At 48.0% G+C, this 15605-nt stretch overlaps 1 protein-coding gene across 1 annotated transcript in view; it reads left to right on the top strand.

Moving 5' to 3' along the window:
- The first annotated feature begins 2586 nt into the window (after positions 1-2586).
- NLK (nemo like kinase) overlaps positions 2587-15605 on the top strand; it is a 145403-nt gene continuing 132384 nt past the window's right edge. Inside the window, exon 1 of the mRNA XM_066599640.1 lies at positions 2587-3854. Coding sequence (XP_066455737.1) covers positions 3376-3854 — 479 coding nt within the window. The 5' untranslated portion in view covers positions 2587-3375. The remainder of the gene's footprint in view (positions 3855-15605) is intronic.

The raw sequence follows: 15605 nt of genomic DNA, 5'->3' as shown, positions 1-15605 counted from the left end.
ACAGAATGGTTGTGTAGCAATTTTAAGTGGTGGGAAAACCCCTTTAACTCCAAAACAGAAAGCTTTTCCGCTGCGGGATTTAACCCTTTCCAATCCACTGTCTGACGTCTGAAGACATTATGATTTAAGGCTGTACAGCTCTGATGTTGGAAGACGTCCGTCGGGGTTCTCTTACTGTATATTGCCAGCCTCTCTGCTGTCGGAGCCTATCCAACGTGTCACCTCATGCAGTACTGGCTTTAGCCAGCATATAGCGCCGTTGTATAATGGCAGAAAAAGAGTAAGCCCCCTAGGAAAACCAAGATACAAATTGGATTTGAAAGGGTTAATCTTGCAGTCTTTAAGTAAGGCTGCCTGTCCACGGGCGTTGCGGTATCCCTCGGCGGATCTCTGCCGCTGGAGCCATTGCCCGGGAGCAGGAGCCTGCAGACGGATCTCCGCGGCCAGCCTATCTGACAGATAGGCTGACCGCAGAGGATCGCAGCAATTCGCAGCATGCTGCGATTTTCCACCCGCGAGCGGAGAATCGCAATGATTCTCCACGTGGACAGGGGCGAGGTGCTCTCCATAGCAACGCTATGGAAAGCGTGCATTGCATTCCCCGCGGCCGGATTATCGCTGTTGGGAACGCAATTCAAACCCGCCCGTGGACAGCAGACACGTGGAAATATCAGGCGTAGAAATTCAAACCCCATAGGGATAACATTGTGATGCGGAAATGTCCGCGCGGACTAATTCTGTCCTACGTGAAAAGTCCCTTACAGCTCACTGACGTGGGTGTATGCTATTTTGGTCCATAAAGAATGCACCGCTTTCACTGCATGTGCGTGTTACATGCATGTTTGCTGCGTTTTTTTTAACATATGTGTTGCATTCGAGCGGCGTCTGTTTTTCACGCGCGCAAAATAGCAATAAAAATGCAAGAAGGCCCAAGTGATGTCAGTTTTGTCACAACTCGCAGAAAACAGGGTGCACAGAAAAACGCAGTGAACACAATATTTTTTTTGCGCACCCATTTACTTTAACTCGCGGTTTTCCGGCGTGAATGTGGACCAAAATGGGACACGTTGCAATTTTTTTTTCTATGTGCAACATTGGTCTGCATAAAAAAATGCGCATCTGTATCTGCCAATGTGATGTGATGGATCCGTGAGCTTTCCGTATTCAGCCAGTAAAAAATACGAACCGCGTGACGGCGCCCTGAATCTCCAGCGTATTCATCCATTATTTGTCCGCTGACTATTTAACCGCACTGTCTTATGGTCATCCGCGAAACGCACACACTTTTACTCCAAAAAACGGATGAAAACATAGCATTTAATGAGCCTCACATGACTGCGTTTGTCCGTGCAAAATCTACACGCGCAAAACACGGGGAATAGAGCGCCTTGATTCCAATGGGTTCGTTCTCATGAGCGTGTTTTACGCGTGCGGAAAAAAGTAGGACCTGCTCAATTTTCCTGCGTATAGCGCAGCAAAGGGCCTCAAAGAAGTCTATGGAAGGTGCGCAAATACGCAAGGGGATGTGTGAACACTGCGCAAAACTGTGGGGAAAAGAACACATCTGGACCTCATTGGGCTAATCAGCCTTTCAAACCATGAGAGAGGTGCGTCACGTGCGTGAACTGGCCCTGATGCGCAAAAAGCACAGCACTCGCGCAAATCTACCTCGTCCAAAGTGAAAACACGCTGCGGCAAACGCTTTTGCACGTACGTGAAGCCGTCCAATGACTACGCTTAGCAAGGTTATACGTTTCTGTACGTTTTTTGTGGGATTGTAAAACGTAACCAACTACGTTCAGAAAACCGTATACCTATTTTTTTTTACATTGCACTCAATGGCAACCATACGGTGCTGCGTTTCCATGCGCTTAACGCAAACGTTTAAATGCCTTCAAGAAAAAAAAGTGTTGAAGTACAAAACTTTATTAAGAGACAAGAGTTTACAGTGAAAAATCAAAAATGGATTGAAGCGTATACCGCGCATACGATTTTGGTAAACGTAAACGCATGCTTAAAATGCGCATGTTTTTTCACTTTTTTTTCCTGTACGTTTTTCCACGTGTGGACATGCCCTGATTTGACCTTCCGCTTATGCCACAGTAGTGGAGATCCGGAAGATACAGTAAACCAGCATAAAACACTGCAGTCAGCTTGAAATGGCTGATAACAGCGAACAGCAGCTTGCATTACACTATAGGTTTAAGCACGTCTTGTCCTTCGGCGGCCGTACAGCAGTCCTTCTCCCCGTGACTTCTCCAGTCTGTGCCAGTACAAGCCGCAGTATCCCGGCCGTCACCTCTGCCGCGGCACGGGAAGGGTTAACTCTTTTACCTCTTCGCACAGGTCATTGCGGGCGTGTCTCCGTCTGCAGACTCTCAGAGACTATTGGCTACTCTTCCCGTCCATCACACGGAATCTCCCTTCACGGGTCCCTCCTCTCTTCTCCTATTGGTTCGTTTTGATCTCCTCCTTTCTTTTGCTTGCACAGCGATACCCGCCCACTTCCCCTGCCCATTGGTTGGCGGTCACAGAATCGCTTCCTGTGATTGGTCGGGGTTGTTGTCAGTCAGACGCGGCGTCAGGTGGCTGCTGGGGCTGCCCGCGTCTAGCAGTCTGTGCTCGCTGTGACTGGTCGGACTGTGGCGGATTAGAGCCGTGTGGATTGTTCTCGGTGGTCGGCGTCACTTCCCCGGAGATATTCCTTGTGAGAGCGGCAGCCCGGGTAGGAGAGCACCGGGGGAGCTGTGTGGGTGACTGTCAGGGATGGTGTGGCCGGTGTAGCCTCCCTCAGTCGTCTCCTGTGCCCCCTGCCCCTCCCTCATCACTCACCTTGCCCCCCCGGGGGTTACCTGCTGGGCTCCTGGCCCTGTATCCTGTGAACTACAACTCTCATCATCCTGCTCCATGGTGCTGTGCCCCCCAGGGTGGTAGCAGCTTGCAGTTCCTCCTGGGCACCTCTCTATGTGCATGCCAGGGTGGTGACCCGGGTTGGTAGGGGGTCTCTGTGTGCCAGGCTGGAGGAGGATGTGGGATGGACGGGCCGGCTTGTCCTTTACTTCCTAAGTCTTGCAGTTTGGGGCCGCTCGCACCACTACGTTGGAGGGAGACGTCGGCGCAGCTCGTTTAAAAAAACGGAAAATATGGCGTTTTAGTATTTATTGAGGCGGCGCAGTCTTCGGGGGGGTGGGGGGAAGCGGGCATCGTTGATCCCCGTTTTAGTAGTGGGTAGTAGGGCGATTGTTTGGCGACTTTTGGTTTTATGTTGGTGGAGGATACGGGCAAAGCTTTCGCTGTAGGATGAAATATCTTTTCCGCTTGGCCCAGTGACAGGGTGACCTGTCCGTAAGCAACATCCGAGGGCATTTTTCGTGAATGTCTCTTTGTAGTACCCCGGCCAATGCAAAAATGATGGCGGCGTACAATGGGGGTACGTCAGCAGCGGCTGGGGGGCACCACCATCATCACCACCACCACCTGGCCCACTTGCCCCCTCCTCACTTGCATCATCACCATCATCTTCATCCCCAGCATCACCTGCACCCGGGGTCAGCCGCCGCTGTGCATCCCGTGCAGCAGCATGTCGCCTCTTCCTCTGCTTCCTCTTCATCCTCGGCGGCTGCAGCAGCGGCGGCCGCAGCGGCGGCTGCTGCCATGCTTAACCCTGGCCAGGCCCAACCGTACTTCCCATCTCCTGCTCCGGGACAAGCCCCTGGACCGGCAGCGGCGGTGGCACCTGCCCAAGTACAAGCGGCGGCGGTGAAGGCTCATCATCATCAACACGCTCATCACGCTCAACAACTGGATATTGAACCTGATCGACCCATTGGCTACGGAGCTTTCGGTGTAGTTTGGTAAGTGCCAAAATAAACTTTTTGCAAACTTTGTCGACCACGTCAGTCCTCTGGTGGCATATGGTGGATTGTTGTAGTCGCGTATGAAGACTCCTTTGAGAAGTGTCTTGAAGAAACGGAGGTCATATCTGCTTCTATCTTCAGGACTTTCATTGTATGGTGGCATATGGATGCAGAATAGTAGAGATTTGCTTCTGGTTGGTTTTCAGGATTGAGGTGGTTGGTGGTCATCAGAACAGCCTCTTCAGGTGATGGGGCCAACAGTAGACGTTGAGTTTGTGACTTGTCACCTGCAATAGTCTCGCTGTCATGCAGACTCCTTGGACCTTTAAATCCTCAGCTGCCCAACTCTTAAGGGCTCGCTCATATGAGAGGACTGTGGACACCTCCTAGACTTCCATTGGGGTATTCAAACATGCATTAGTTATGGGCATGGGGGAAAAAAATCGCAGCATGGCCTATTCTGGTCTTACTATGAACTGAAATGGCCAATGCGGGTCTGAGAGTGATGGAATATGCATGAAGGAAGGAGAAATATTCTGTATCTACTGTTTATACAGGCCAAAAACAAAAGTTTGGAAGGAATACACGCATTTCATCTGCATAAACACGCAACAATCTCCGTGACCAGATATGCTACGCCCGTGTGAATGAGCCCTTATGGAGGACGTTCCCTTCTGGACCTAAGTGTAGGGAAAGGCGGCTGTAAGGCTATATTCACATAAGCAATGGCGATCGATTAGAAGGTCCTCTTTCTCTCCTTTTTTTTTTTTTTTAATATACGCTTTTTGTGTTTTTGTTCTGCTTTTGCTTTTTTCTATCAATTTTTCACGTGTGTTTAAAAAAAAAAAAAAAATCCCCCAAATGATGTCCTTTTAAACTTATAAAAAGTCATGGTTACATGGGTCATGTGAGTGCAATCCGTTTTTAATGCACCCAACTGAATGGGCAAAAAATTTTTTTGTCAGAAAATTTAGTAAAAATTGGACTTGCTTAAAAAAAAAAACAAAAAAAAAAAACCAGCAGGCTCCATTTTTCTGACAAAAAAAATGCACCCATCGTGCATTAAAAAGGTTCAATCTGATTTTTTTTTTTTTTCTTGCCTGAAAATTGCGTGTAAAAGTCACCCGTGTGACTACCGCCGTTTACACGGAACGTTTGTCGCTCAGTTTATTTTTGGATCATGTGAAACTAAACCATCTTTCAGTGTAAACACTGCCGGCAGTTGAAGGCATAACAAACAACGATCAGCCTCTGCAGACCGGCAATCGCTCATCTTCGAATGACTGCCTGTTTACTTTGTATGTCGGCGGCCGGAAGTGATATCCGCCGCGCTCCGTCCCCTTTGCCTGAACCATTGGCACTGCTGTGTGAAAGCAGAGGTACAATAATCATTGGGACGATCAAGTCACTTAATTAGCCATAATTCACCTGTCTGTGTCCTAATGGATCTACTGCCAGGCCATTACTGTTGTGTTCGGCCTCCGAGTGATACATTGTTAACATCACACTTATTGTTACAACTTCTAAGACTCCTATAAACTTTCCATAACCATTGGGCCGGAGTTGATCGTCTTCTTGCACTCCTTCTGCTGTCTTCTTGGCAGATGCTTCATTTCCCCCCTAACCTGCTGGCTGATAAGTTGGGTAATGAGGCTCCAGGAGGGTGGATTTGTGTCCTATCTCTGCTATCTGTACATGGCAGACTCTTCCTCAGTGCTGACGTCCTTGAACACTGTAGGGTTTCCGTGTCTTCCTATTCAGAGGAGATGTAGTTGTCACTTGTGTCCTGTTTTTCTTCTCTTCCCTTCTATGCTCCTTCTCCTTTAAGATCTACCTCTGGGCTGGAGACGTGGTGCCCTATTCTTGTTCTGTTGCTTTGTAATCAGATGACATCTGCTGCTTTGTGGCTAATTGCAGTTATTACATTTTGAAGGTTCCTCAGATCTGTCGATGCTCAAACAGGTTTATTATTACAGGCTGATATCATTTTGGCAGGACTTAATTATCCCCCCTCCCTGGTTCTCGCTAGGGTTTTCTTCTGCTACATTTCAATCACACAAGTGTTCTGGTTGTGCTAAAGTCTTGTCTTCTACAAATCTGAAGGATTCTTCGGTTATCAGCCGTTGCAGGTTGGTTGGAGGGTCACCGTAAATCACTTCCTGACATGTCATTGAGATGTCTGTAAGATGAGACCTCTCACCTTATGCTGGATCTGAGCCTGCTACCCCTTCCTCAGACCATTAACCCTTGCATCTCCTGTTAAAGCCCACCCATGCCAGAACAGTCGCTGTCCCTGCCACCTCTATAAGAAGACATGGACAGAAATTACGCCCGTGTGAATTGGCCCTTACCGTTCTACCTCCACACCTCTGTGTGTATGATGGGTGTAGTGCTCCTCTACAATGGGGCGGCTGGTAGACCTCAGATGTAGTGTGAAAAGTCTCATTACTAATAAGTCTTCATCTATGACGGCCGCGGGGCTAATAGTCTATTATTAATAATGAACGACATTGTTCCCTGCTCCTTCCAGCATCAGACTGTGAAGTATGAAGGATCACCTTGACATTATAACGCAGCTCCCTCGCTATGAATGATGGGTGAAGTGTTGCTTGTTTGCTTCTCGGAGGCCGCATTAATGTTCTTTATCTGGTTTATAATTCCCACTATTGGATGAGATTGTGGAGAGCAGCTAATTCTCTCGTTGGCTTCCTCTGACGTCTTACCTTATCCCTTTAGTAGAACTAATCGGCATCTGGAAGTTTGTCACCATGTTCAAGTTCGGGAAGTTATATTTGTGGTCCGGGCATCGTCCTCATTTTTGCTCCCTTGGTTCCTGATGTCTAAACACAATCTGGTATTGGGCAAAGGGAATGTGAGCAATAAAAGATGGTGTCCATCCACCCCCCCCCCCCCCCCCTCCTGCTTGCATCACTATTGCTACATGTATTGATCAGAAGCAACTTGCCCCAGGGGTCATCCTGGTGGCATTAATGTGACTCTTGGGTATTGGCTGTTCCCTTCTTGCTTTTTACCCGAGAATCCAAATTTTATTAATTTTTTCAGTCTGGTGACCCCTGCAGCACTTTGTGTGTCTGAGATACTTTGTAACTTTCTGATAATGTTGGTAGACTGAGCGCTCCTGTGATACCCCTCACTATTCCATGTCCTCTCCATTTGGCTGTTTCAGAGCTGGCTTTGTAGGGGCTCCTTCACATCAGCACCAGGAGCTTCAGTTCTCCTGCTACGTTTGGGGGACAGGAAGCTACAACTCCTGGCCAAATGAAACCACCATGTGACTGAATGGCGCCTAATAGACCCAAGTGACTGCACTCCGGTATCTGTTCGGTGCCCCCCCCCCCCCCCCCTGTTGTTTTTGCATGGCTCCTGCCATCTCCGAAATAAAACCTGATGCAAAAATGGGAAGGAAGAACGGATGAATGTGATTGAAGGGAAGCCTAGTAAAATATCTGCCCCCCTCCCGACCCATGATCACTATATATTTTTAGGTCTGAGAACCTCCAGATCTCTCACATATACATTTGTAAATGTATCATTTAAGTTTTGTACATTAACCTCCAGTAATTCTTTAAAATGCTTTTCTCTTTATAAAATGATAGCATATCTGTACACTATGCCTTCACTTAGAGGGGTCGTCCAGTAGTGAACCACTGATAGATAGACCCTTGCTGCTCTGCTCTTAATGGCCTGCAGCCCAGGCCCGCTATTAATCAGCTGTTTGCCAACTGGTGTGATGCACTGAGCTGATTTCTGCAGATACCAGACAGCAGTGTTCCTGCTGCAGTGGCCAGGCTTGGAATTACAATGTACCCATTGAAGGGATTAGGAACTTTGCCTATAATATCATGACTGGCCACTGTAGTGAGAACAGAGCTGTCTGCTTCCTGCAGAAATAGGATCAGTGCAGGAGCAAACAGCTGATTGGCTGGCGTTCTGGGTGGCAGACCCCTGCTGATCTACTATAAATGGCCTATCTGCAATGCTTTTTACAACTGGACCACCCCTTTAATGATTGTCGGGCGGCTAAGCTTTCAGAGTAAAGTGGTTGGAGTGCTATTATAGCGATGTGTCCAGTCACTGTTTTCTTCCATGCCAAGTGGGCCTTGGCACCTGCCCTGCAGGGAATGGCAGCGTGACCCAATTCCAGTGAATTGGTCTGGCTGCAGTTCCTGCATAGCCCAGTGACACAGTATCACTTCTTTCTCATGTGATTTACAATCACTTTACAAGATGGGACAACTCCTTTAAAGGGGTTGTCCCGCGGCAGCAAGTGGGTCTATACACTTCTGTATGGCCATATTAATGCACTTTGTAATGTACATTGTGCATTAATTATGAGCCATACAGAAGTTATAAGAAGTTTTTCACTTACCTGCTCCGTTGCTGGCGTCCTCGTTCCCATGGAGCCGACTAATTTTCGCCGTCTAATGGCCAAATTAGCCGCGCTTGCGCAGTCCGGGTCTTCTGCCTTCTTCAATGGGGCTCCGTGTAGCTCCGCCCCGTCACGTGCCGATTCCAGCCAATCAGGAGGCTGGAATCGGCAATGGACCGCACAGAAGAGCTGCGGTCCACGGAGGGAGAAGATGCCGGCGGCCATCTTCACCGGTAAGTATAGAAGTCACCGGAGCGCGGGGATTCAGGTAAGCGCTGTGCTGTTTTTTTTTTAAGTCCCTGCATCGGGGTTGTCTCGCGCCGAACGGGGGGGGGGGGGGGGGTTTGAAAAAAAAAAAAAACCCGTTTCGGCGCGGGACAACCCCTTTAAATTAGGGAATCTGCTAAAAACCATATATAAAATAAAAGCACGTTAAATCCCTCCTAGGCCAGCACAGCTACTTTGCCGCTCTAGTCCCAGAAGCTCCTGTAGTGGTCAGGTGACTGCTGCAGCCAATCACTGGCTTCAGTGGTAATACTGGTATGAATGGCATGTGACCTAGAAGTGTAGTAAGCATTTACCTTGTCCATGATGACTTGCTGCAGGTAATCTCTTACCTGTTCACCTTTTAGAATTGGGATACGTTCACATGGGCGAAAACCACTACAGAAACCTGCATGGTGGCTGTGGGTTTTCATCTGTCTGTGGATTTGGCGTGGGATCTATGTCACTACTTTTTATGTGTGTCCCCCCCCCCCCCCCCCCCCCAGTGTGGTTGAAAAAAGAAAAAAAAAATCGCTGTATAGACTAAATGCACGGATTTCATCCAAGTGAATGGGATACTTAGCGGACGCGGAATTTGCCATGTGACCATACCTTTAGCGGTATTCACATGGGCTAATGTGTTTTTGCTCAGTGAAAAACTGCCGTGGGATTTGCATGCTTGTTGTGCGTTTTTGCAACTTTGTTTCCCACTACATCGGTTTTGCATGCATTCCTCAATGCTCTGCACTTCCTGTATGTATTTAATGTGGTTCCCATAGTAACATGCATTAAAAAGCATCGCAATTGTATGCAAATTGCAGGGTATGCAATTGCGATTTTTTTTTTTTTTTTTTTTTTTTTTTTTTTAATTTATTTTTTTATTTTCTGTTTCAATAGAATATACTGGGCAATTCTTGACAAGAATATCAATGCAGCGATTTATTTTCCCCCGCGACTTGTTAATTAACCCAATCCGATGTCCGGGTGCTTTTCCCATGCGAGTTCTGCCAGTCTTGGATTCATTCGGACTGGAGAATGCCCTGTGCTCACCGCCTCGGTACGCTCACATGTAGCCGCGTTGTTGTGGGTTTTCTAGAGTGAAAAACTCAATACAAAATCCGTGGCAGCGTTTGCCACGGACACCACAGATTTCACACCTTCAAATGAAAAAGGGTGAAACTTGCTGCAGATTGGACAAAAGCCAAATAGTTGGGATTTTGGTATGGATCCGCAGCAAAATTTGCTATTTGTGAGCGTACCCTTAAAGCGCTCTTGAGCAATGTGCAATGGCCGCTAATGAAGTTTATAACTGGCATAGAATAATCCAGCCTTGTATAGATGGATGGTCTCTGGGTGCACTTAGGACTTCGTAGGAGTTTGGGTCTTCCAAGGTTGACCTACAGATCCAGTACAAGACAAGAGGCTGCATGCAGTGCAGTGGTGTAACTGTAGGTGGTGCAGTTGCACCCGGGCCCAGGAGCCTTAGGGGGTCTATAAGGCCTCGCTTCTCTGTATAGGCAGCCGAGTAGTTTATAGTTGAGGGGGCGGGGGGGCTGTTACAGGTTTTGCATTGGGGCCCAGGAGCTTCAAGTTGCGCTTCTGATGCAGTGATAAGTCTGGCAGCTCACCTGCCCTCATATCTCCCTGGATCTGGCATATATTGGGATGGCAGAGTAGGGGAGTTCATGAAAGATATGAGACTGCAGATGAAAGATTGGGCAGTCCTCTAAAGACCTCGGTATACGGGGAGCGGTCACAGGCCGCTGCCGCCAAACTATTCTTCCTCTGGCTTCGCTTTAAAGGATGACTCCAGTGGAAGTTTAGGCCGGTGTGCCGAGCCCGTTGCTTGTTTTGCTCATGTGGTTGTGTTTTTGCGAATGGGTTTAACACCGTCTGTTGCCTGATTGTCAGGGCAGGGGGTGTTGTGGGAATCTTTAGAAACAAGTGCCGCCATTATTCCAGCTATTAGAGCCGGTGTGTTTCAGCTCCAGTTCATAGACTATTTTATAAGTACCCTCGCTCCCCTCTTCTCCTCACTGCATGTTTACACCCCCCTAGGAGTCCTAGATGTGTACGGTATACAGTATTTGGAGACTGATGGGCTGTGGGTATAGGACATAGGGGGCTGGGGTGACTGTGGGGTGTGGAGCCCTATCCTTCATGTCCCATTAGTGTTATCACACAGTAATTGCTTCATGAGTGCTGACCATCCATATTGTTTTGTTCAGTTCTGATAATCTATATTAAAGAAGTGTATGCAATTCCCTCATATTAAAAAAAAAAAAAAAAAAAAAAAAAAAAAAGGGTTTTGGTATTTTTAGCTTGTTTAGCAACAAATTAAATTCGAGATTTTGGCCCCCTGCACACGGGCGGATGTTCTGCGACGGGATTTCCCGCAGAATTTCTGCCTGTGCCCGCTGCCATAGAATTGCATTTGATAATGCAGTCCTATGCAGACAGCCGCGATTTGACCGCGTGAAAACACACGTGGGAAACAAATCGCGGCATGCCCTGTTTCTGTGAGAGCATCGCAGAGGCCCGCACAGAAACGTTGCTACTGACGTGCCAACTCTGCTCTGCGCACTGCCCACTGGGCACATAGCAGAATGGAGAGCCGCCGGGAGCAGAGGAGCCACAGTGGTCACTGCAGGGAGCACGGGTTGGATCCCGCTGCGAGAATTCTCACAGTGGGTTTCGACCCAGCCGTCTGCAATAGGCCAAAGGCCTCCTGCACACGGGCGGGTCGGACCCCGCAAGCTGGATTCCCGCAGCAGAGTTGGACCCGGTGTCCATCCGGTGCCCCCTGTATATCTGTCCGGCTTCTGCTGCGTCGGCACTGGGTGGTGACGCGTATCCCGCAATACTTCCGCAGTGCTCAGCGCAGAAGTGCTGCGGGACGGACAGCTTCCATTGACTTCAATGGAATCCGGCCATGCGTAACCTGCACAAAATCGCAGCATGCTGCGACTTCTTCTTCGTAAATGGAAAATCGCAATCTATTTCCGTTCGTGGCGATGAAATGGTGTTTTGCCATTGAATGCTATGGGCAGTATATGCTGCGGAGTCCGGAATGCAAATCCGGAGCGGGATTCCGCCTCCAGTTTCTGCAAAAAATCCAGCCCATAGCATGCTGTGAAAAAACGCGATTTCCTGCCCATGAGCGGAAATCAATTGCTCTATGGCGATGACCTGGCATCCTTTGTATTGCGCATGTGCGGCCGGCGCATTCGCAGCAGAGGAGAAGATGGCGAAGAGGTAAGCTGGGGTCACCGGCCGAGTACTGGGTCGAACTCTGCTGCGGGAATCGCGAGTGCGGGGTCCGACCCGCCTGTGTGCAGGCGGCCATACATCGCAAATGAAAAAATAATCGGGATTTCAGTTTTGGGTCAAAATCGCCCAGCCCTAGTGTAACCCCTTAAAAAAGGTATTCCCATCTTGAGCATCTATGGGGTTACAGAACGAGGTCTCACCTGGGACCCTCACCTGCTATGTTGATATTCAAATGTTGAACATAGAGGGCATAATTTTTAATATCTCACAATGGTATCCTCTTAATGTAGCTATGTCACTAATCCTTTATATAGCGCCAACATACCCCTCAGTGCTGCACAATTTACCCTATAAGCAATAGTTATTATTTTGGAAGAGTGGAGGAAACTAAAGTTTGTGGAGTAAGTTTGCGCATGCAGATGTTTGCCCTTGGTCAGATTCGAGCTCTGGGCCCCAGCAACTGAGCCAGCGTGCTGCACTCCGGGAGTCTAACCATGCGGGGTTTAGCTATGCAGGGTCCAAATCTAAGAGCAGTTGGGGGGATCCCTCCTGTAAAGCATCACATGACACCATGCCACTTGATACTTGTGCACTGGGGTCTCGTCTCCTAATGGGAGTCCGCTACCCTTAAAGGGGGTTTCCCACAACTTGAAATTGCTGCACAACCACTCTGCCCTCCTTGTTGCTCCTAACTAGGACATGTGACTGCTGCAGCCAATCGCTGGCCATAGCAGTGACCTTCTGTGCCCAGTGATTGGCTGCAGCAGTCACATGCCAGCCTGGTCAGGAGCAACCAAGAAGAACAGAGTGATTGTGGAGAAATCTTAAGTTGTGGGAAAACCCTTAGACTGACTTGTGTCATTTGAAGAAAGAAATGCCCTGGGGAATCCTTTTTAAAAGCCCCGTTTGCCTTCCCCTGATGTGAGCGGTCACGTGTCGGTACCATGTCGGCGTGCTGAGCCCAGCGCTTTAATCAGAGGAGGGTTATCCGCAAGGTCAGTGTTTTAAGAGGCTTTGAAGTTCTCAGTCTAAATAGAAGCTCTGTTCTGTAAAGGATGCAATTTTACAAGTGGAGCGGAGGACACGCTGCCATCAATAGTTCAGACCGCGCCGCAATAAACGCGCCATTCATCAATATTTAATGCCGGGAAATAATTGTGACAATTTTTATTTATCTTGTTCTAATTCTGATTTGTACCCAAAAGCCTCCATCATTCCTTCCAGAGCTCGATGTGCTTCAGGGAATCCACTTAAACTTCAGCGCTATTTTTTTGTTAATGGAAGGACTAGCGCCGCCGTACACGTCCTACTTTATTTTGGGGAGAACGCACTGATTTTTAATCCAGATGACGTCTGCCGGACGCTTCCTGGCTTGTCTTATTTAGGAAATGAAGCCTGGATTGTATGTTGGTCTAGAAGTGCCTCCCCCTTCCCAAATACAATGTACGACTGGCTACAGATTAAGGAGAATGATCGGGACTAGTAACTGCTACCCAAGCACTTATACCTCATCGACGACTAGTTTTAAGATTCACTATGTATATCTGTCCCTGTGTACTAATTACTTGTAGACCTCGCCAAGAGGGGAGACTTCTATTGACCTTAACAGAGAAACCTCCCAATAGGGACGGGGTGATAGGGGGACGGCCTTACAGTCCCCCATGGAATGACTTTTTTTAGTGTAGGATGATTTGGCATTTTTCATGTATCATGGCTTTAATGTATCGTTACAAGGTTAATTTGTTAAAGAGTAACTGCATTCTTTAAATATGCAGAATGGCTATTCTAAGTATTTGCTGTATGTTTTATCAGCCTATTCTGTACTTTTTTTCGTATAAAATCCCTCTTCAGCCATGCAGCTAAGTGAAGCCAAGGCTGATAAATCAGTCTTCAGCTAGTTAATGTAACTGCATAACTTGTTTTTCTACTGTAGATACAACTGTTCCATATAAAAGTGTGTTAATATACTTCTGCTACCGAGTTTCCTCAAAAATAAGACCCTGTCTTATATTAATTTTTGCCTCAAAAGAGGTGCTAGGTTGTATTTTCGGGGGATGTCTTATTATACTTAGCAGGTTCATTCTAGGTCCCTCCCGCTGCACTCCAGAGCCCTAACGCGGATCCGGCAGTCCTCGTCCGCCTATACAAGATCACTTCCCGGTTACGGGTTTTATAAACCCCGCCTCCAGGAAGCAATGGATGTGATTGGCTGAGCAGTGGTCGAAGAACCAATCAATGCAGCACTTGATGAACCAATGCGATGGATGTGACTGGTTCATCGAGTGCTGTATTAATTGGCTGAGCAGTCAGTGGTCGAAGAACCAGTCACAGCCATCGCATTGTGTAGTCGGGATTTATAAATTGGCTGAGCCACGGCATTGATTGGCCAATTCATAAACCCCTCCTCCACAATGTGATGGCTGTGATTGGCTGAGCAGCGGTTGAAAAACCAATCAATGCAGTGCTCGATGAACCAATCACAGCCATCACATTGATTCATCGAGGCGCTACATTGATTGGTTGAGCAGCAGTCCAAGAACCAATCGCAGCCATTGCTTCCTGGAGGCGGGATTTATGAATCCCGTAACCAGGAAGTGATCTTCTGTGGGCAACCTGGAGCAAGCCTGCTAGGTATTATAATCCCCCCCCCCTTTTTTGTAATGCAGCTAGGGCTTATTTCAGGGAGGGCCTTACTTTCAGGGAAACGGTATGTTTTATTGCATATTTTCCCCAACCTTTTTTCTCCCTAAGATCTAGTCCCTATCAAGTGTTATTTCTTTCTGGTCTCGGCAGCTGTATCTGTGGGTGCTGAGTAAGGAGAAGCTGTTCTGTGCTGCTGCAAACTGCTTCTCCCTTTTCCCGCTAGACCTGAAGCACTGACAGACTTTCATTGCATTGGGTTATGACATACAGTACTGTAGTATGGGCCCATAGGAGCTGACACGCTGAGTGCGGGGGTGTGAGTCTAATACTTACAATGCATCTCACGGCCTACAGAGCGCCTCATCACCCTTTGCAAGCACTACATAGTCCGCTGGATGCGCTGTAACCGCAGCTTTGAAAGCGCACAGCAAGGGAAGGGCGGGTAAGTATATAAGACTCCTATACCCGGACTCAGCGTGTCCGACCCTATCGGCACATACGTTTAGGTTTATGGGGCCCAGAAGCTGACAGATTCTATCCAATAACACGTCACCCTTCATAAGCGAGGCCGGTACTCTGCAGATAGATTTATGGGGCTGTAGGTTTATTAGAGAACTCTTGCGAAATGGAGTGATTGCGATAATACTGTCCTACCAAAGGTATTTGGACCCCCCCCCCCCCCATCAGTAGATTGTATTGTCTTATTAACACATCACGTGTCCTAAGCCATGCTACTTAAGATGCGGACTCTTAGAGGTGTCAGCCATAGTTTGTGATGGGAATTGGAAGTTATTGGATATCTGGGTTATACCGCTGCACACAAGCCATCCATCGTGAAGCATAATGCATTGGCCCGTCTACTATGGGGCAAGAAGCATAGTCACTGGACAGTTGAGCAATGGCAGAACGGTCTATGGAGTGACGGATCGCACTACGGCATCCTAACATCAGATGGACCTACCTGGGTGTAGAGGATGTCTGAGTGTATTGTGCCGACACTTAAGTGCGGCGGGGGGTCCCGTTATGGTTTGGGGATATTTTACATGGCATGGTGTCAGACTGCTGTCTGTAGTAGCAGTAAGAACCACGTACCTTGTCATTCCAGACTTTAATGTGCTGCAGACTATGTTGTAATACTTAGAGAATGGTCAGCAATACTTCCAACAAGACAACGGCCTTGT

The sequence above is a fragment of the Eleutherodactylus coqui genome, chromosome 4 (genome assembly GCF_035609145.1).
Source record: "Eleutherodactylus coqui strain aEleCoq1 chromosome 4, aEleCoq1.hap1, whole genome shotgun sequence".
Classification (NCBI taxonomy): domain Eukaryota; kingdom Metazoa; phylum Chordata; class Amphibia; order Anura; family Eleutherodactylidae; genus Eleutherodactylus; species Eleutherodactylus coqui.
This window is presented reverse-complemented; position numbering and strand designations above follow the sequence as displayed.